The sequence below is a fragment of the Dermacentor silvarum genome, chromosome 10 (assembly GCF_013339745.2).
Source record: "Dermacentor silvarum isolate Dsil-2018 chromosome 10, BIME_Dsil_1.4, whole genome shotgun sequence".
In the NCBI taxonomy this organism is placed as follows: Eukaryota; Metazoa; Arthropoda; class Arachnida; order Ixodida; family Ixodidae; genus Dermacentor; species Dermacentor silvarum.
This window is the reverse complement of record NC_051163.1, coordinates 148,035,169-148,057,289: the sequence shown is the minus strand read 5'-3', so window position 1 is coordinate 148,057,289 and position 22,121 is coordinate 148,035,169. Positions and strand designations below refer to the sequence as shown.

Sequence of the window (22,121 nt, the reverse complement as noted above, 5' to 3'; positions counted from 1 at the left end):
AAGCACATTGGATTAGTTTTACGTTATAGGACCCCAGGAACGTGACGCGCCTGAAAACCTGTTAGTTAATGAATGTTTGTTAATTAATATGTGTTTCGATTGCTTGTGCTTCTAATGTCCGCCTCATCGAATAACCTAGCTCAATGATAGGAGTTATGCCGGCTGCCACAGGCCATTCTTGTAATTCTGTAACGCACGCGGAACTCATGCCAACATTGGCCTTGGTGGCAAGATTTGTAACCGCCTGAACGTCGGCGATCTCCAGCTGAAGATATGACAGCATCGCATAATTTAAGCTTTGCATTGCGCATCAGAAAATTTTAAGCGTCATCTGCCATTGCCATAAGCAAATTCCCGACTTTGCCTTTCTTAGATATTTTTTCGTTTACTTGCTTACGTGTATTCAATATCTGCTCGACCGGCCTCTACAATAGCCAACGTGTAGCGGCGCACTCTGCGTTAGTGTCTGCTCTACACACTTCATTCATTTTTGCGTCCAAGAGTTCAAAACATCCTATAGCCTTTATTCTATGCCAGAATTGACGGCTACACTCATAGTCGCCAGAAACCTCGAGCATCTCCTTCGTCGCACGTGTCAGCAACAGTTTACTCGCGAAATTTCAAGCCCAGAGAGCCATCTACTCCGGCGGGATTCCGGTGCTTCCGTGTCAGCAATTAGTTGTGTGCACCCATCAGCCCTATTTCACCTGTTTCAATTCCTGCATCTGTCCTTTTGTGCTTGCGTGGGCAGCACATTAAGGTTGTGTGGTGTCTCAATAAACACACCCGTGAAATCAGCGCGTTTACTCCCTGCACTAATTTTAACACCATTTTTGCTTTCGCAGCTTGTGAACCGGCGCAAGCCCCAGTGCCGGAGCAGTAAGCACCATTTGCCTCTTGCATAGGCGCGATCCTTGCAATATTGTCACATTGAGATGCCATATAAGGTAGACCATGGGATATAATGAGTCCCGTCTATGCCATGCACGGGTTTAATTCGCACTGTATTTCGTTGGTATGACTTGATACTGCAGCCCACTGCTTCGGACATAGCGCGGTACGTTTTGTGTAAAGAGAATATTTATGTCGTAAGTGGTTGAAGGATGGCGCCATGGTCCTGTGGATCGCTGTTTTGAAGGAGTCCCAAAGTGTCCTTCAAATTCAGAAACATCAGCACATCAGGAACCTTACTAGGTAGGGAAGGCGCTAATTTCGCAATGGACGCTATAATAAAAGTGTTTTTATACGAGACTGGCCCAATCGCCTTCACAAGTATGTTTGCTCTTATGGTTAGGTTTTAGTGGACCGAGCACGATTCCTGTAATATAAGGAGAATGACGATTCGCTGGCGTCTATCCTTTTACAAACCGGTGCTTACTTACAAACCCCTATGTGAATGTGACGAACGAAGTAGTGGGGGATTCCAAATTAATTTGGAGCAGCTGGGCTTGCTTACTGTTACACAATGCACGGTGCAGAAACGTTATTACAATGTGGCCCTACGAAAATGTGGCAGACGCAGTGGTGAATCAAACCCGCAATTTCCGGCTTACCACTGCGAAGCCATACCCACTAAACTACTTCGGCTCGCTTCACAATGCCTCTAAGCGGCTTCTGCGTGAGCCGGCGTTCCGTGCGTAGCCAAACCACGGCACCACGGCCGTGGATTCGAAAGCCTTAATTCTACCTTTATTGACTATACCTTCACCTTAACACCCCCTGTGCTCCAAGGGGGTGTTAAGGTGACGGTACATTTAATTAAGGTAGAATTAAGGCACTCGAACACACGACCTTGCGTTGTGCGAACCTTGTGACGAACAACGTTGGTCGCGTGACGTTCGCGGCGTTTGTGCTGACGTGTCCGCTCGGGTCACGTGACTCCGCCAGTGGTGCCCCCGGACATCGCCGCGCTTCTGCAGACGTGGTCGCAATGCTGTCGCATTCGTCCACGTAGGGATAACTTAAGTGCCTCTTCAGGTATTTTGCTTACCTTCCACTATTTTATCTTCTTTGTACAATCTATCTGGTTTACTACTCTTTTTTTCCCATTTCATTCATCTTCCACGGCGGCCTGGGTTAACCTGGTGTTAGGTTACCAGCCTTGGTTACAACATAAATGGTTATAGTGACAATGTACATCGGCAGGGCTTGCTTCCCCACATAACCTGCCGTCTCCCGTCATTGGGCTCCTTGTTAGGTAAATGGCACTGACCTCGAATATCCGATACATTTTGAGATCTTCCAAACACTTCTCCACTGATCATTCCTCAAAAAAGGGGGTGCATCGATGCTACATTCCAATTATTTTTAGAGAACACGGAGACATCCCCAAAATAGGACAAGAAAGCCAGAATGATTTTGCTTTTTGCTGTCCCATTGTCTCACAGAGACCATTGTAAGTTACTATGAAGCCACCGAGTGAGCCAATGGGGACATTATACCTAAAGTCGGAGACCAATCGCCGTGCGTTAAGATAACAACAAACCTTGTGTCCTTTGGAGATGCCCTTATCACCGTAACAACACACCGAGTCCTGAATACTGTCAAAGGCGTAAATTCAGAGAATGAGCTGCTAGTTGATTGCGTTGTCATCCTTGCAGGAGTTCCTGGAAGGATGAAAACGCAATCTACAAATGATCAAGATCAGACTCGACGACAAATAGCTACCAACTAAGTATCCAATCGTCACATTTAGTTTAGCACATTGCAGGAGGCAGAGAAACAGGGTACATACTCCAAGGTCAGAGTACGACTGTACATTCCAAATCGGTGACAATACTTTTAAGCGCCAGGTGTGTTGGCCATGCTTCTCCGATCTATCGAGGGTAGCTTACCTCTCCGAAATGTGGTATTAAGGAGCATTCTGCTGACGATTGGCATACCGAGCTCTATTACACAATTGTGATGGTGGCCATGCTGCATACTCTAGATGTGCAGTTTGAAAGAAGAAAAATAAGATAATCGCATTAGCATGATAATCGCAAATGAAAACGTAACGTCTGAGAAGCACGACAGCAACAGTTGCACAGAGCGCATCCTTCGCCACAGTGGCGCATCGGGGGGCAGCATCACAACGGCAGTTGGCTGCCATCCACGTCACGCCCAGCAAGCAGGCGGCATCGCCAACGGCCTACACGGTAGGAGCAGCCGAGGCTGCCCTACCTTCCCAGAACTACCCCACACCAGTAGCCTCTGCTAGCACTGGTAGCACCGTTCAGAGGCTTCGGTGTAGGGGTGTGCGATTAGTGTATTCTTTCGTCGATTTGAGCATATCATATCCTACACTAAAGCCGTACCTCAGGTTGAATGTTATTGAAGATCCTTATCGCAGCGACCACCTTACTTACAGTGCTGAACGCAACAAAGTAGGATAAATGATTACCACACGTTCCTCGGTTGAAGGTCGAATTCGCTGACTGGAAGCTGTTCAGAGAACTCTCACATTTATCGAGGGATGACATTTGCGCCTTAAGGATAATGTTCTTGCATACTTAACAGCTTCTGTTACTTATGGTGCAGTGAAATACATCGCAGAAACAAAGGAGTGGCTACCAGAGGGCGAGTTCCACGATGGAATGATGAATGTACGAAAGCGCAGAAGCAGCAAAAAAAAAAAAGCGTGCGGACGCCTTCACAATTCTGGAACTTCGAAAAACCTAATTTCTAGCATGGTAAAATCACGCGGAAAAAGTCACCCCAATACGGTAGGAGGCACAACTATCTCCGGTACAAATACTTATACGGACAAGTGAAAATTATGGAATAGAGATAATAGAAACCAAGGCCAGCAGGCAAACCTATTACATTCGGTGAATACGGAAGTAGATACGGAAGATCCGAGGTATTTTCCGCGTGTACATTTTCAACACGCGTGTACATTTTCATCTCCAGCGCCTTGAACTTTTCCGGAACAATCCTGAGCTCAATACACACAAGCAGAACCGTAGTCTTTCGAAAAAAAAAATGCGCACCAATTGACACATACAACGATGCATAAGCTTAGCGGAGCCCCAGACATCTTGAACTGCTGTAACACTGCTCCATTATCCCGCCAAATTATTGATGTAATAAGACACCGATACACTGAACCCCAGGAAACTCTCCGGTCTCTTATCAACGCCATATGGTCTTCAGAGTATATCCCATCTTCTTGGAAAGATATAATCCCAATTATCAAATAGGGCAATGGCCATGGACCTGGTGCCAGTTTTGCTTGAAAAATTAAGAAACTATTGACGAATCTCACACTGAAATGTCAAATAAGCTGCTTTTGATTGAGCCGGATTGGGAATATTAACATCCAATAAAAAGTACGACAAAATGAGCTAATTTTGTCTCAACCTTTTACATATCGGCATATTGCACACGCTCTGATTTGTTGAGCCGTGAGGAACCTCCTATCTGTGGCAAGTGTGACGATACGTTCACCATCCTCCACGTCTTGTTGGAGTGTCGGGAAGCAAACAATGAGAGAAAAAAAGCACTTGCCTGTAACTTAACGACAGCAAACGCCACTACATCCGGCAATACTTGTTGGCACACAACCTTTTTTTTACAGTGAAGCAGCTTTCAACTTTACGCACGGCAACTGCCGATTTTACCTTGGCTTCCGCGAAGTGAGGAAGTAATGGTGTGCCGCTTAGGCTTTCATATACGTGTTTCATTGGAATGGCTGATAGCGCCAAGTGCAATCCCTACAGTGTCGTTTAGAACACCTACTGTGATATGCACATCTTTTGCAAATGAAAGACATCTGTACAGCTCTGTATTACTTGGGTAGTCAACAGTTCACCTTGATCAGGATCTTGGGACCATGACCTACAATAAAAAAGTACGATTGGATCGTTGCTCGTTTGAAAAGCGCTGCTGCGATGTTTAAAAACTGCTGTATTGAGTGGCCGTCTCTGATACGGACTGTGTGACTGGAACGTATATAGAGCAGAAAACTGTTACCACGTCGGCGATATCCACAGTGGAGTTTCTATTTTTCTCCTAATCTTTCCCTCCCCTTTTCCCTTTCCCCAATGTAGGGTAGCCAACCGGGCTCAGTCCTGGCCTCCCTGCCTTTCATTTATTTTCTCTCTCTACACGAGCAAAAATATTCGGAACAGATGTTCTCACTGAGGGCTGCTGCTACGATATAACGCTTTGTAGTTCATGTGCTTCCATGCCCTTGCGTTCAAGGGTCCTGCCTAAGCGCATATGTTTTAGTATCTCATCCCATCGTTGCATATCCTTTATATATATCACACGTCTCGCACCTCGCGTGTGATTTCCATAGTGTTATTAGCTATTTTACGCACTTTCCAGCGAATGCATTTAGGCCTCTATAGAGCCGCGTTGCATCTACCCATCGAAAATCATTTCATGCACCACTGGAATGACTTACCCTATGCATTTAAATCATCATAACCTTTGCATACATATAAATATCAACTTTAAATTGTATAAGTAGTTGTCCTCTTACACACTTTGTTACATAAAGTGTGTACTTCATTTGTTATAAAGTTTGTACAATTTGTATTGATAATGTGCATAATTTTTATTTACATGTATGACTCCTTGTATATAATCGAATCTATTCATATCCACTACTACGTTCACAATATATTTACTTGTAGATTGCATATTATTTATACTCCTCTATCAATTAATCATTCTGTAATCTTCTTGTTAACCGAGGGTCCCGCTGCAGTCATTGGACTTTGAGAACCTCGCCTGTTTACTACTAACAACCAACCATGCATCTTATATCAATAATAAACTGAAACTGACAGCTAGTCGCCATAGACTTGGCGCTATTTGGCCATATTCGCCCTTGCACTTATAACATCAATAATGATCGCCAATGCTTTACGAACGGGGGTCTCAACTTCCCAGCTTCCTAAACAGTTGAAATCTCATTCTCTAGTTTAATGGCCCAACGTAATACCCTCGGTACATGAGAGGGGGCGGCTAGATTAAGATTCATTTTGCATGCATAATGCAGGCTCCGTCGAGAAGTGTTGCAAGCTAAATTAACCTACTGTTGTTAACTGGCAATGCAGCGACCGGTCACAGTACGTGGCCAGCACAGTCATCGTACTGTGCATCGTAGCCCTGGCGCTGGGCTACATTTTCATGACGACAGAACGTAAGTGAAAAACTTCAAGCTTCGTTAAACGGCGTTATGCGGCATTGACTGAGAGGTAGGGGGAATGAAGGAGGGGAGGGTTATACGACTTAAATACTGCGTGTCGCTTGGTAGACTGCGACAAGTTTCTGCACATGAACTTGTGCCACGATAACGAGCGCAAATGACGCTCTTACATTCTGTGCTTACGAAGGCTTTCAAGAGTATAGAGCGGGCTGGGTTTTATGGGGGCGGGTGTATCTTTACAAAGAAGGCGCTTTATTCCTGTGCACATGCGCTATTTAGGCGTTTGTTCATTCGGTCGCTGACGCCGCAATAATTAGGTGGCCCTGTGAATAGTTTTAAATAAAGCTCGCATTATGTGTGAACTTGTCTGCTGGTCGGCGACACGTGGCGTATACGAGCATACCAGGACTATCGCACTACTGTCGGCAAGCTGCCCCACCTAACCTAACCTTAACATAACACAACCTAAACTTATAGAACGAATCGAAAGAGTGAAATTCTCTCGCAATGTTGTCCCCGAATAACTGGATAACGCTCATACGTGCTTTGCTTTACATTGCTTTTGAGAGTATACAGGCGTTCATTTTCAAGAACACGGGTGTAGCTTTACATAGGGAACACCTTATAACTATAGTAACTATAACTTGGTTCTCTAGGAAGTATAGGAATTTGTGTATCTAAACCCGTTTCTGGTGTGTACGGGTGAGGGTTCTGGTGAATATCACTGCACGGTTTCAAATTTGCTTTCAAAAAATGCTTGAAATGAGGCATTTTATAGTGAATATTTTCAGTAAGTTGGGAATCCAGCAAGCGTTTGCATTCTTTGATACCTACCAGCCCTTCAAACGCACGCGGCTATTTCAAGGGCATGTGGCCTGCGTTCTTGAAAGATCTGTAAATTTGTATAGCGTAAAAATAATAAAATTAGTGAACGAGCTCTGTAATATTATGTATAGGCAACGTTATTCAAGCATTGCACCACCAGAAAAAAAAAACGCATGTTACGTTTTAGGAAGGGAAGCGATACAGCTACCTCTAAATTTAACGATGTGGTGAGTATTGTGGTCAGCGCGGCTTGAGAAAACTCCACATCCCACGGGCAGATTACCAAAGGCATGCATAGCCACACAATATTAGGTGACTGGTTTCCAAGGGCTATTTTAATTCATACATTTTAGTTCATAAATTCACGCACTGCTAAAAGCTCCTCCAACGTTACAGCGCGTTCCGGTAGAGATAGTGGCATATAGTGGAAAGCTACACAAAGCATATTTATTTGTCAATATTAAGAAATTTTTGTGTCCGGCTTCTATTGGGCCTTAAGGCTTGCGCTTCAAGAACTGATTAACGACAGAACACATCCTATTTCTGGTAAAACGGGAATATCATGGTTTTCGAGGTCAAAGGGACGGTGTGGGATTAGCAGCTGCTGCGGTCCGATTCGTGGGGATTGCATGTCTGCCTCCAGTACATGAAGTGAGCCTGCATAGTGTAGGAAAAGTGGAAAAAATGTTAATTTTGATGTATCATCATCATCATCAGCCTATTTTATGTCCACTGCAGGACGTATGTATATCTGGTTGCAAATATATTGAAAGGCGTCTTATAACTTTGCCTATATTGTATCACAGGCCCGACATCCACGGCCATCCCGACAGCGGGGACTACTCCAGCACAGCTGAAGACAACCACCTCGACTACCACGAGAGCTCCAGCCATTACAGGTGAGAGTTGACAACACGACGCATCGCAAAGATTCGCGGAGCGATAAATAGTAACGGGAATTAGAGTGGGGTTAGTTTAGTTACGCGCCAACGGACGGCACGTTCATCCACGCAACACAAAGAGAGCACATGCATAGATGGGCCCATGCCGAACACATAGTGCTTCGTGTGTGTGCCTCTTTTGCGCATCAAATGCGATCCCGTGCAGCAGTGTGGTTTTCTTACACGTGAGCGTATAAGACGCCCCTTCCTGTGAAATCGGCGAGTTATGTGTGACCGTGAGGGAAGCAAGCGCCTGAGGAAGAAGGCGCCTGGAGGTGAAGAGCACCACCGGGTTTGGTTCCTTTTCGTTCGGGCTTCGACGCCATGGTGCTCGCTGTGCATATTCGCGTCGTTCATACGCTCGCGCGTAGCCCGCTTTCACGAAGTGAAACGTCACTACCTTTTTATTTGCAAATAACTTATAGAAGCTTGATTTAGACGCTTACTATAGTGAGAAAGTGTCTTCATGTTGGTATTCTTAGCAGGCACCTTTCGTGTTGGTCTCCCAGCCGTTATCCACTGATACCGAATCGTCAAAGAAAACTTAACATTAAACAAATCAGCAGCGACGGACACGGCATGTGCATTTACTAGTGTGCTAAGTACGCGCGATCCGGTGCTGACTGGCGTGGCTCCAAAAAAAAAAATATTGCAGTTTCGTAAATTCACGCATTGCTAAAAGCTCCTCCAACGTTCCAGAGAGTTCCGGTAGAGATAGTGACATATAGTGGAAAGATACACAAATGATATTTATTTGTCTGTTTTAAGAAATTTGTCTTACGTTCTTTACGGGACCAATGTCATCATTTGAAACATTTGCTTTGATCCTACTAAACATTTTCTCAATGATATATATAGCACTTTGATTTGCATATTGCTTAGGCCTTACTCTGGTTCCCTTATATATCCATGCAAATCTACCTCAAGCTCGTTACATACAAGTGCGTTCACATATTGCACTAGTAAAACACCATAACATAATTGTCAATATATAGGTACAAGCAACAGGCGGGAACTCAATATTGCGGCACCTGCGAGCGCTTGCCAACTCGCAACTTGCAAACTTGCGCTAGCCAACTTGCAACGAAGCATGCGCACGGTGTCGATTCATGGAATTGCGAATGCACCCCCTCTCGTTCACATCGGCTGTCCAATTCAACCCCTTCTGGACAGTCCGCTCATCAAAGTCGTGAAAAGAGTGACATTTGTTACACTGATTTCCTTTATTTCTTCCGTGAACGAAGAAGCAACCAGAAGCACTGCAGACAAGCGAGTTTTTTTGTTGTTGTTGTTGTTGAAGTCAATCTTTTAATACAAAAACGTGGCTACGTTTATATGCGGTAGCTCAGTTTCTCTGAATTTGTCCTGCTGAACGCAATGGCGTGGGTACAACTTCCTTCAGTGCTGTCTGTGCTGCTCTGCAGGCAGACGAAAATAAGCGCCTGTACTTGTATTGAGCTAACCGTAAAGAAAAACTGGTTGTATCGCATATTCCATAGCCTTCATTGCGGTATTTCATACAGTGGTGTTGTTGATTTTGGGCATGCCGCCGAGGTTGCTTAATGGCTTTGGAGTTAAGCTGCGAAACACGAGGTTGCGGAATCGGACCCTGGCTACGGTGGCTGCATTTTGATGACGGTGAAATGCAAAAACACCCGTGCATCGTGCATTGAGCGCATGTTAAAAGAGTTCCAGACGATTAGAACTAATCCAGAGTCCTTCAGTATGGCGTGCCACATAATCGCATCGTGGTTTTGGCGCGTAATACCCCAGAATCTAATTTTTATTTAAGACACGATGCAAATAAGGGAAAGGGTTGAAGCATGAACAGGAAGTGGCTGAGGGTAAAGCAGGCGCCACAAAATGCAACAAACGTTGTTGCGTTCGTGTACGGAGCCATGGCATGGCAGCCCGCTTGGTGCATTAGCTAAAAGCTGACTATCAGCGGGTAAGAAAGCAGGACGATATTAGTAATTTTTAAAGGTAACCATGTCGCTGAGAACTGTAGCCGTTCGCAAACGGCCAAGAACGGGGGCTAACTCGAAACTTGAAATCGGTGCATGCCACCTCACGACTCGCTCTGATGCGAAATTATGGTAGAAGCGCAGAAGATGTTTCGATGCGTCATAAATAACCAGCGCGAAAACACACGGACCACGAGAAAACAATAGTGCACTCTACGTGCATTTAAAATTTGATTGTAAAAACAAATATGTATTCATAAAAAAATGACGAGGAGCGCTCTTTTTTGCTTCGTGTCTGTCGCTGTTCCGTGTGCCTGTGAAGTGCAAAAAAGCAAGGACAGGAAGCCTCTTTCCTGGTTCTGCGCTATCTTGCGCACAAGATATTTACGATTTCAATGTACACTTACATTGTGTGTCTTATCTATTACCGTTGCAATATTTCGTGTTATACGTTAACAGTAACAGACCAGACACACAATGTGAGTGTACATTCAAATCGTGTCTGGTCTGTTACTGTTAACTTATAACACACGAAATGTACATTCAAGTCGTGCCCGCCGTGGTTGCTCAGTGGCTATGGTGTTGGGCTGCTGAGTACGAGGTCGCGGGATCGAATCCAGGCCACGGCGGCCGCATTTCGATGGGGGCGAAATACTGAAAACACCCGTGTACTTAGATTTCGGTGCACGTTGCCCAGGTGGTCCAAATTTCCGGAGCCCCCCACTACGGCGTGCCTCATAATCAGATCGTGGTTTTGGCACGTGAAACCCCATAATTTTTAAATTCAAATCGTAAATATCAAGCGTGCGAGATAGGGCAGAACCAGGAAAGAGGCTTCCTGTCATTGCTTTGTGGCACTTCACAGACACGCGGAACAGCGACAGACACGGACAAAAAAAGAGCCGTCCTCGTTATTTATGAATACGTATATATTTGTTTTACAATCAAACAAAGTTCTAAGTAGAGCGCATGCTATTGCTCTCTTCTCATGGTCTGTGTGTTTTCGCGCTGGTTATTTATGACGCAATCAAATCATCTTCTGTTGACGTGGACGTCAACACGTCTCCTGATCTATTCTCCTACTGAATTGCTTCGAGACGAGAACTAAAACTCCTTAGCGCAATTGATGTGCACTACCTGCCCACGGCGCTTGCGTTCAATTTATACATACAGAGAATTAATTTGATGAGCACAGGAGTGTGCCATTACCGCTGACGTCTGATGAATCGACACATCGACAGGTAGAGCAGCCGGAAGTTTTTGTTGATGCCGTTCAATTTAAGAATTAAAATTAGCCACATTTTTAAATACCGCTCTGAATGGCTTGCGGTCAGTGAAGAAATTCTAAGGGAACCTAATACTGGCATGTTTGCAGCCAAGTAGCGTTCGCCCGTTTATTTTTCTCGGCTGATACAAGAACGCCACAAAAATTAAATATACCACGTGACTAACCGTCCGCCCGCATCAGAAAGCAGCTCCTTCAAAGACTCCACACGAGTTACTGGAGATCGCAGGGTGATGCCTTCGTCCTGCAGTGGACATAAATATATAGGCTGATTATGATGATATAGCTGATATAATTCATCCCCTCGGTTCAAAGCCATGTCTACCAAAAAAAAAAAAAAAAAAAAACGTCGCGCTTTGAAATGCCTTATGTCATAACGCCTGTTCAGCAAAATCCAGGTACAGGAGCTTCATTTCGTTCGTCCCTGTTTGCATACTGCCACCTCTACACGGAGTTGCAGTGGACATTGCGTGCACTACAAGGCTGGTACATCTTGTGCGCTAATGCCTTGTAATATAAAATCACATGTTTTCTTCTGCAGCGCTTCCTGTTGCTTCTGAGTTGATGGAATTCGAGAAACAAACGCAAGCCATGATTGAACGTGGCTTCGGGTTACACGATGCTAAAAAACAAGGCCTCGGGGCGCTGAACACCCCACCGCCTTTCGCTGCTTTCTGCTGCAGTCCGGAGAAATAAAAGTTTTTCTCGCATACATAAAACTGACGTGAGGAGATGATCTGGGGGATATTTCAGCAAAAGAGGGTATATGCGTAACTTCCTGCGTGTAAGCACGAATTTATAGCGTTTTGCAAAATGCTTTGATGATGGCTCCAAATAAAACGTGTATGAGATAGACTATATACGCTCTCACAGTAATTCACCATGGTCAAGTATGCATATCACTAATTCGGAGAGAAACTCGCATAGGCAGCGCAAATTAGAAAATCGCTGAATGCCATTTTTCCGGCCGCCTGTTTCTGCCAGCAAAAAATGTGTAATGGTTTAAAAAAGTGTGAAAGGAGTTTTATTTTGAATGATCTGTCAAATACACAATAATTTTCTATGCCGTAGAAGCTATTGTGCATCTTGCCTGCGTTGAAAAAATGAGATTGGTTATGTTATGCAAAAAGCTAAGTGTTGTGTACACCCCATATGACTGTCGGTATATGAAACACTCAAGAACACAATTTCGTTATGCCATGATGACGAAATAACGAGGCTTTTCTGTTCTAAGTGCTCTTTGCCATTTTCCGCCCTCCTGCGCTAAAACGTCCGGCATCAGTAGCGGTTAGATGTGCACTTACGGAGAGGCTTTGCACACAAGGTTTGTGTTCTAAAGCGTAGTTGCCCCCCCCCCCCCCATTTTTTTTCAATCGTCATATCGACACTGGTAGCGACGAAAGCGAAGGGGAATGAAAATTCGGCAAGTCGTTTTATTTCTTAGTCTCTGAAAAGCCCTACGTACACAACTTTTGGTTTATTTGCCCGTGTTAGAGGGCTGGGGGTTTGCTTTTTTCCGTGTTGATTGAGGGCCAACTACATTGAGTGAGCTGCAAGATAAATTGCTTATAAATAAGTAGCAGTTACTGATTCAATGTTGGCAAGGCTGAAGGGCAGGAAAATGTAGATTTTTTGTTTATCTCGCACATAAGGAAACACGTCCATCAGGTTATTATAGGATAAGGTGTCAGCGCTCGCACGTGCCCAAGCCCCACTGGTGGTCATTGTTTTAGTCATGCAGCACTTCTTTAAAACAATAAAGTCGGTGTTTTTTTAACACGAAAGTGTTTTATGCCGGGGTCCACCAAGACTTCACTGACGTATTTCCGTCACGGAAATACGTCAGCTTACAATGTACACGAACATAATACAAAGAAAGAAACCAGAAGAAAAAGTTCCACAAACATGCAAAATTTGGAAATCGAACCCACGACCTCTCGGTCCGCGACGATAGATCGCCGAGCGTTTAACCCATTGCGCCACAAACGCATTTGCAGAGAGCTACGCAGACGCGCCTTATATATCTAACACTCCTCCGTGTACCCGCGCTCTTGCTCGGGGCGGTGCCGCCGCCTACGAGCAGAAAAGAGAAGTACTGCATTATGACACTAACGCGCACCGACAGTGAACGCTTCGGTGGTCTCAGCACTACGACGCCTCGATGCCAGCATTCGAAGGGACGCTGGCATGAAGAAGCACTACCAACGCCACCTAGGTGGCGTTCACCGTACTCAGCACAGCGGAGCGTGGCCTCCGCAATTAGCTCTGAAAATGTTTCTGAAGTTGATCGCGGAGGCTGCAATTACGACGCGCTGTACGCGCTGATTTGACTCGGTGACGATTCAGTTACGTGCTTTGTCTTGCGCGTTGTATTAGTGTGTCAGTTACGTGCTTCGTCTTTCGCGTTGTGCTAGCGTGTGCAGCGTAGTGCAGCTTCCATATGCACGACGGTTGCTCATGGTCATCGACGTTGGTAGTCGTGATGGAGGAGACGTGCCACCAGGCGTCAGCGTGGGTGCATCAACGCCTAAGGGCGCTTTAGCCACAAAACACCAATAGACATTATATATCAATGTGCAATAAACATTACACTACTTCTGTGAAGACACGTTTCACTTTCGTGTTCTATACCGATTCCTATATAAGAGGGATCAACCACATTTTTTTTTCTTTTGCCTCTTTTTCAGCTTTATTGTTGCAAAGCTTCCTTCTCCAAGGTCTTCGTAATACAAACATCCGTATTTCGGGCGCGAAAGTTTGCATGGAGGCTGCTCTGTAGCGGCTATTTGAATCTTAGACTTTTTTCGTGGTTGAAGTTATCATTTTATTTTGCGTAACTATGACGCCCATGCTCAAGAAATAGAATATTGCCAGCTTCTTCGCTTCGCGCGGCACTGCAGGCTTTGCTAGCGCTTCCCTTTTCATTAACCAAGAGGTGGTGCGCCTTGTGTAACCGATAGACTCCAGAAAGGGTCGCCAGATATTTCCAGTTACTTCATGGCACTCCCCAGCTACTCAGTTTCGAGAACAGATTAAAAATTTTTCCGCAGTACTCAATAGAATTAATTTCTGCTCTTTCTTCTAATTCGGGGTCAATTGTGAGCAGCATAAAATCTTCCAATTGTTATTAGCTACCAACTATAATCAAAAGTGTACAATTATTGAATTCTACTGGTGCTAACATATGGGGCAGAAACTTCAAGGTTAACAAAGAATCTGGGGCCGAATTCACAAAAACTTCTTACGCTAGAATTTTTCGTGAGACGGAATTCTAGCCAATCAGGATGCCAGCCATATCATTAGCGAAGGCGGCTAGCCAATGGCAAAGCGAACTTGTGAAATATAAGCTTTGTGAATCTGGACCCTCGAACAGGTTCTTGACCGCAAAAAGAGCGATGTAAAGAAAAAGGTTAGGTTAAGAGACAGGAAGAGAGCCGTGTGGATCAGCGAGCAAACGGGGTTAGCCAATATTATAGTTGAGATTAAGAGAAAGAAATGGAGCTGCGCAGGCCATGCAATGCGTAGGGTAGATAACCGGTGGACCATTAGTTTCACAATGGATACCAAGAGAAGGGAAGCGCAGTCGACGACGGCAGACAACTAAGTGGGGTGATGAAATTAGTAAATTTGCAGGCGCAAGTTGGAATCGGCTAGCGCAAGACAGGGGTAATTGGTGATCACAGGGAAAGACCTTCTTCCTGTAGTGGACATAAATATAGGCTGCTGCTGCTGATGATGATGATCATGATAACTAATCAACTTATCATTAGAGAAAAGGTAGCGATATGGATTACCGGCTTTTTGATTCTCGCACTTGCTCTGATACTCGGGCTCACGTTTTATGAATGTTCAGCGGTCTTAGCTACCACACATGATATACTTCATCGGGTTTTTCTTCAGGTCTCAGAAAGAGAAAGCATTGCTGTTGTCTATGGTCTACCCATTATAGCGGCCAGACAAACGCATTGCTAGCGCTGTTCAGCCTGGGCGGATGGAACGCCGGCAATTTGATGGGTGACGTGCTTAAACATATCAGTGAGCCGTCTGCCATGACGGCCACTAACAAATAACTGTCTAAAACATGAGTACTAATATGAAGTAGGGGAGCCGGAAAACTGCGGTGTGCCCTTTCCCGCTAAGAGGATTATAAAAAATTTAGTGGTGATAAAAATTACGCATCATTTCTGAGGCTTACCCTGCCGAAAGAGATGATAGTAATGTCGGCTTCGAGTTGAACTTGCTTGAAAACGCAGTTCTCATTCATGCTAGAGGTTATTCGATATTTGGTGCTGCGAGTACATATGGCCCAAAAACGGCACCCGCATTATTCCCGTCATATTGGTACATTTGGTAATATATAGGTAATATATCCTGATCAATCTAGGGCACGCACAGTCGGAGTCTGTATAATACTAATTATGGCATGTTAACAACTTATATCCATAACACTCGCCATTTAGCTTGTATTAGTCTGTATGTGTTTCTACTTGCGCTGCATAAAAAATACAAATATATGGGGCTGTATTTTTGAGGATATGCCATATAAACAAAGCCATCAAGCTATCCTCATCGAAAACCGGAGCAGGGAAAGTTTTTTTGCTGTATTTTATGCGATTGTGATTACCTTTCTTTGCGCCAGAGAATAAGTGCTTTTATATTTCCAGTTAGCGTTTGTTGAGTAGTGACGCTGCGTGTATGGGATGCTGCACGCTGTCTCATGAGAAGTGCAGTGTATTCTCAGTTCCTAAAATGTCTAAAAAAAGCAAACTTTCTGGTCTTGTTCGTCTGCAAAAGCGCATGTGTGAGATTGCTTCACCATTAACGTGAGCCTAGTCAATGATGTTAATATCGGCCAGTATGCTCTCTTGAAATGGTGACGCGCAGCAACGCGAGCATCACTGTCTGAGTGGTAGGAGCCACTGCATTTTTGAGGATGTCCAAAAAAATATCTGCCCTTTTAAAGCATGCCAGCGTCGTGACACCATTGTCGGCATTCTTTACCACAACGTGCCTACCATGCAACAATGAGCCACCCTGAAACAACGTCGCGCAAACGGCTTGAAATCCCTGCACTGCAGTAGGGGAAAACGTGGCATTCCAGGTGACCAAGACCAACAATGGAAAAAAAAATCTTATCGTTATATCCGTCCTCGGCATCTCTTCCATAGGCTAAGATTTTTTCATAATCCCGATGCCCTTTGTGTTTCTTCCTTCTGCAGACATCGCAGTGTCATCGCGTCTAGTAATCAGTCTTGCGCGTGCACAGTTCCGAGAAGACCACACCGACAAAAAAAAGTTTTAAAAATTGCTTACTGGCTTTGGCAATAAAAACAGTTTGCCTCGAATGGCATGCCTTTATTTGTGCTAAAACCTGAATACCTGAAATATCATTGTAATTACTCGCGCTGTATGGGTAGAAGTCCTTTTGCAAAATAGATTTATCATAATTCATTTATCATATAAGGTACGCCTTGCAATGTGAAGGAATATAATTCCTAAACTACAATGTATGGCCTAAATGAATTAGTTAAACTATTATTTTGTGAATTCTATTGCGTTTCTCCTTTACCGCAGAAGGTTGGCCTATTGCAGTGGTGAAAGTCATACATTAGGGTTTCGGTACATGCCACAGGTGAATTTTTTAGGAATGCCTCCCCTCCAAATGTATACGGTCTCGTACCTGTATTTGTTTTCCCCTTCCGGCTACCGAATAATGGTGGTGGTTGATCCGTTTCAACGTCCGAAACTAAACATAAGCTCCGTACTTTCATGGCCCTACACAAGCTCTAAATCTGAAGCACTTTATGCATTCGTTAGAAGTACTGTTCCACACACGCTGAATGTTATTGCTAACCAAAAGTATTCAGCGTGATGCGGATAGTCCAGGAAAAGTGACTGTTCCGGTTTACAGAATATACGTCGCTTAGCAAAGTACTCGCTTGAAGACGACGTAATTTTGTCTAAATAAAACGGGCATACACATTTGCCAGCAAGCCCTATATTTTCTAATAGAACAAAAATTGAATTATGGGGTTTTACGTGCCAAAACCACGATCTGATTATGAGGCACGCCGTAGTGAGGGACTATGGAAATTTGGACCACCTGGGGTTCTTTAACGTGCACCTAAATCTAAGTACACGGGTGTTTTCGCACTTTGCCCCCATCTAAATGCGGCCGCCGTGGCCGGGATTCGATTCCACGACCTCGTGCTCAGCAGAGCCCAACACCATAGCCACTGAGCAACCACGGCGGGTATTTTCTAAAAGTTTCACCAACTGTTCCTACAGTTAACGTTGAGTTGCAGGTTCTAAATAGTAGCGCAGTACAAAAGCCCCCTTCTCGCATTGTGGGAAAACAGTGTGAGGGTATAGGGCGAGAATTAAGGTGATTGGCTTGTAATAATCCGCTCGTCTTCCTGCAACGTTCGCATGAAATTTTCCTCTTGATTTTTGTGCAATAGATTTCTCACTTGAATATAAGGGGTCTGGGATGGGGGCACCTTGCAACATCGGATGTGAACTAAATTTACGAAAATGTTTCAGGTACGATCATCTGCATAATAAAAGCGATAAGTGATGAAGATAAGCTCCAGAAGACAACAAAGGCTCTGAATGAGCTGTGTACTACAGTTTTAGTTTTACTAAATCTTGACGTTAGGGAAGAAGAAAGTGAAGAAGCAGGGCGAGGTAAGTACAATATTTCTGCAGAAAAAGAGCTGTAGCGTCTCGTTCTGTTTCGCTGAAACAGAATATGCGGGACCACGATAAATTAGCGTTATAAAGCGATCCAATTTTCACCGACGCAGTAGCGCCAAAATTGCTGATAAATTGACACCCTCATCGCGTGTCACCCTATTTTTGTCGAGCTTTGCGGTTTAGTTGGTGCTGTTAAACTCTTTAATACAGTCCATGAAGGTGCACTTCAGTTATTACAAATAGTTTTTCTCGCGCTAACCGGAACTGGTGAATAGCGAAGCAAACCGTCAATGAAGCTAACGAGAGGAACAACTAGGAACGTTTTGTGTTGAAAACATAGAATCTGGGGGATAGATTCCTGCGTAACCCCACATTGTGTGTGCGAAGCACTACCAATTTGGCGTCACGAAGTGCTCAAAAGCAATGAATGAGCCATTGCGGATAAGACTGCGAATGCTTGCAATATAGGCTGCAGTGAAAGTTCCCACTATGGGTCGGTGCGGCTTTTGCTACATTTACCATGATAGCCTTGTGGGGGAGCTGTGCAGAGAGATTGTTGCTGTTCAGATAAAGCAACTACAGACTAGACCACTAAACTAGATCGTACTGGAGTATTCGCTTCTTTGCAATTATGCGAGAAATGACGGTTGATGCTCATTTATGACGCTTTTCAAACCAATAGTTTCAAAAGTGCCATTTGCACATCTGTCCTGAATAATGCCCCGCTCTATAGCCAGCTCCCAGCGACGCGTTTTTCAAGAGCCCGCTACCCTCAATAAACGTCGCGTCGCCCGTTCTCTCTCAAGTCACGTGACAATATTGACATGGTGTAGTGAGCAGTACGAAAGTGTACGCATTCGTGCTACGCCGCAAAATTGTTACTGCTCGCGTTCCCTTAACACATATGTCTGCACGGACGGCGAGAGTGCTTTTCTACCGCATATTTTGTATTTGTCGCTGAACCTCCAGTCAGAACATGAGAATTTGTTGTATTTGTTAAAGCAACTGGCCATTTGTAAAGCGATGAACATCGCAGCCAAATGTGCAGAACCAGAACCTCTTTTGACACTCATATACTTGCGAAGGTCAGCACCATGAGGAATTCGGTGCACCAGTTTAAAGCCTTACGCTAATTCTCAATAAAGCAAATACATGTGGTAAAAATGCCTAAAGAAGGTATTCCGGAATAAATGACGCAGTCGTGCTCTAATTGAATGATCGAAGAATAACAGTTAACAGAGACACGCCGGTGTGCTTTGTATTCGTTCCAAATGAATGTGTATTAACTATCCCAACAGCAATATTCTTCCAGTGCACCACGCACCACCTTTGCTTTGCTCATCTGTTAACTACACCTATTATTTTGTACCGTTACTGCAATGATCATCTTGCAGTGCGTGTATGGCATGCTACATACCACCTCATGAGAAGTGCAGGGCATTCTCAGCTCTTAAAGTATCTAAAACGATAATATAGCTAATTTGCTGGCCTTAGTCGTCCTCGAAGGCATATATCCCCTTCATTCAAGGTGTACACATTTGTGTACGCGACTTGCAATTTTGGTACAGTTGTGGCGAGGAATCTAATCTTAGTGTGAATTAAACGTTCTGCTTACCTCAAGTACCTCCATTTCACTTCTGAGGGAAATCTGTCGCTACCGAAGACCGCTTTGGAGAAGGCACTACAGTGTTTCACGGGAGGTGTGACGTGGGACGTTTCTGTAGCAATTGCGAAATAATTTTTCTTTCTAGTAAATCTTGCAACCAATAATTAACTTGTGCAGGTAATTGACACTAGTGATTCAGTTATTTTTTATGAAGAAACGTGTCGCAATAGAGTGCACAATAATTAGATACTTATTCACTCTATAATTATGGTGACATCATAAAATGTAGAATGTCATTCTACCATCTTGAATTGCTTTTAAGGGGGGAAGTGGGTATTAAAAAAAATTTACTCTTCAAGATATGGTGCTGAAAAGTCGTACATATATGCAATGATGTGTGCTTTTGTTGAATATGTAGTCCATTTTTGGGTTATCTCCTTTGGTTCTAATTTTATATGAGCTTCTTTGAAATAATTTTTTGCGTAGGTTTGCAAGATATCTTATGCTTAGATTTCTCAAAATAGGGTATCAATGGCTTCTGTACGATTCAAGCAGTGCCGTAGGACCAACCTTATTGCTCTGCCTTAACTAGAACACGAGTTGCGAGACTTCAAAACACTCCTACGAGTTTCAACTTCAAAGCCTCGCAACTCATGTTCTAGGTAAAGTAGAGCAATAAGGTTGGTCTTACGGCATTCCTTGAATCATACAGAAGCCATTGATACCCTATTTTGAGAAATATAAGCATAAGATATTGTGCAAATCTGTGCAGAAAATATTTAAAGGGCACTATAAAAAAAGGGGTCCAAAGGAGATAAACAAAAATGGACCTCATATTTGAAATAAGCATAAAGAATTACATATACATACGAGTTTCCAGTGCTATACCTAAAAGAATAAAGATTTAAAAAATATTCGGTCAAAGGCCCACATCTCCCCTTAATGAAGTCTGCAACACTCATAGGTTATGTAAATTTATACATTTATCGACAGTCGATCATAATTCATGACTGTAGGGGATATGCGAGAAATTTTCACGAATAACATGAACCCACTGAATGACGTCAATATCGGCGAGTGTTCGCGTAGAGTGTGTACAGTGGCCTCAAGTGCGCGTAACAACGCCCCCTTTACCGTGGTGTGCCACTATTTTTTTCTGCTGCAGGTCTGCTGTCCTTGGAAAAGATTCAAGATAAGTTGAAAGACAAGTTCATGACTGCAATACAGTGGCAAGAGAACCAGGAGTTCAGTTACTTCGAAGCTGTGGCAAAGAATCCACAGTGGAAAGTCTCTTCTTTCCATGCAATAACGGAAGTGAATCTGACCAAACAAAGCGCACAGAAAGTTAAGGTGGGTTTAATAGCACGCAAACCACTTTGAGTGTTAATTTGCATTTCCGTCCATACCAGTAGAATTACACAGGTGAAAAATTTACATGCACGAAAATAATCAGCATGACGTAAAAGGGTTATGCGAAGCGCTTCGCACCTGCGGAGAAACAGCAGTTCCATTCAGAGGTGCGGGGAAGATTCTATAATATAGAAGCATTACGCAGCGCTGTTTCTTGGTACATTTCAATTGCTTGTTATCAACCTGCCTACGCACAATGCTGTCTGAGCTTGTTGGTTCACGGCTTAAGCCCTGTGTTAACCACGTAATTAAAAGACGCGACAAAGGGATACAGACTAGGATGTTTCCGATTCAGTCAGCGCTGGTGAGCTTTTCATTGCAGACAAAGGCGGAGCGCTTCTTTTGATAACAAATCCTTCATCTCGCATAAGCAGGAAAGTGGCACAGTTGCTACAAGGGAGACGCTGGTTGGGTTACCATATCGAACGCTGGGTCACCAGTGACCAGTCAACCAGCACATGAAAACGAGGAAGCAGCATCCCGTAGTGATAGTCGTGCTATGCGCAAGTATTCCGTTCCATGACATCGACAGTATTCGCGGAGCCGGCAGAAGGTCAGAAGTTCAGAAGGCAGAAGGAGAAAGATGCTTCTCATGATGGTTGTTCACAAAACAGGAAGAACTGATTGAGGAGCGGAAGGCTTAGGAGTTGCAGCGACTTAGGCTGCGAACCCATGGCGAGCTGCGCGAACAAGATTAGAATTAACCCCAGAGGACCTGCATCAACCCCAGCGTATGCCCTTCGAAATAGGACAAAAAAATTTCAAGTCTCCAACATACCCAGGAATGTGCATCCTGAATGTAACAGGAATGTGACACGATGTAACAGGAATGTGTCACATTCCTGAATTTAACACGCTCCGCCACATAAGAGAGTCCGAGCAACCGTTAAACTCGCCATATTGATGGCGAATGCCGCGAGGTGCATGCGAACATATATGCCAGTCGTTCCGCAAACTTTAAAACGATATTAAAATATGTTCAAGTCTACGCTCGCCATTTATACTCGGTCAGAGGTACCTATGTATGCGGGATAACCGAACGTCAAACATTTCCGAAGAACACAAGCAATCGAAAAACGTAAAGAAAGTTTAGAAGAATATTTATGTGTAGCTTATGGCAATGACTGCCTTTAAGCCGCACTCTTAAGTAATACACAATCTTCGTAGTTTCACCGAATTTTCACTCTTAACTAATGCGGTTAACCTAGGACATAAGACATGCATCACACAAGATCGTAGAACACTCGTTTGCAGA

The 22,121-nt window shown here is 44.1% G+C and overlaps 1 protein-coding gene across 1 annotated transcript; it reads left to right on the top strand.

Moving 5' to 3' along the window:
* Nucleotides 1–5,932: 5,932 nt before the first annotated feature.
* On the top strand, nucleotides 5,933–21,510 carry LOC125941143 (uncharacterized). The gene is made up of 4 exons (XM_049658101.1): nucleotides 5,933–6,133; nucleotides 7,771–7,863; nucleotides 20,622–20,806; nucleotides 21,481–21,510. The coding sequence occupies exons 1-4, from the start codon at nucleotides 6,121–6,123 to the stop codon at nucleotides 21,508–21,510; spliced, it is 321 nt and encodes a 106-aa protein (XP_049514058.1). The 5' UTR covers nucleotides 5,933–6,120.
* The last annotated feature ends 611 nt before the right edge of the window (nucleotides 21,511–22,121 follow it).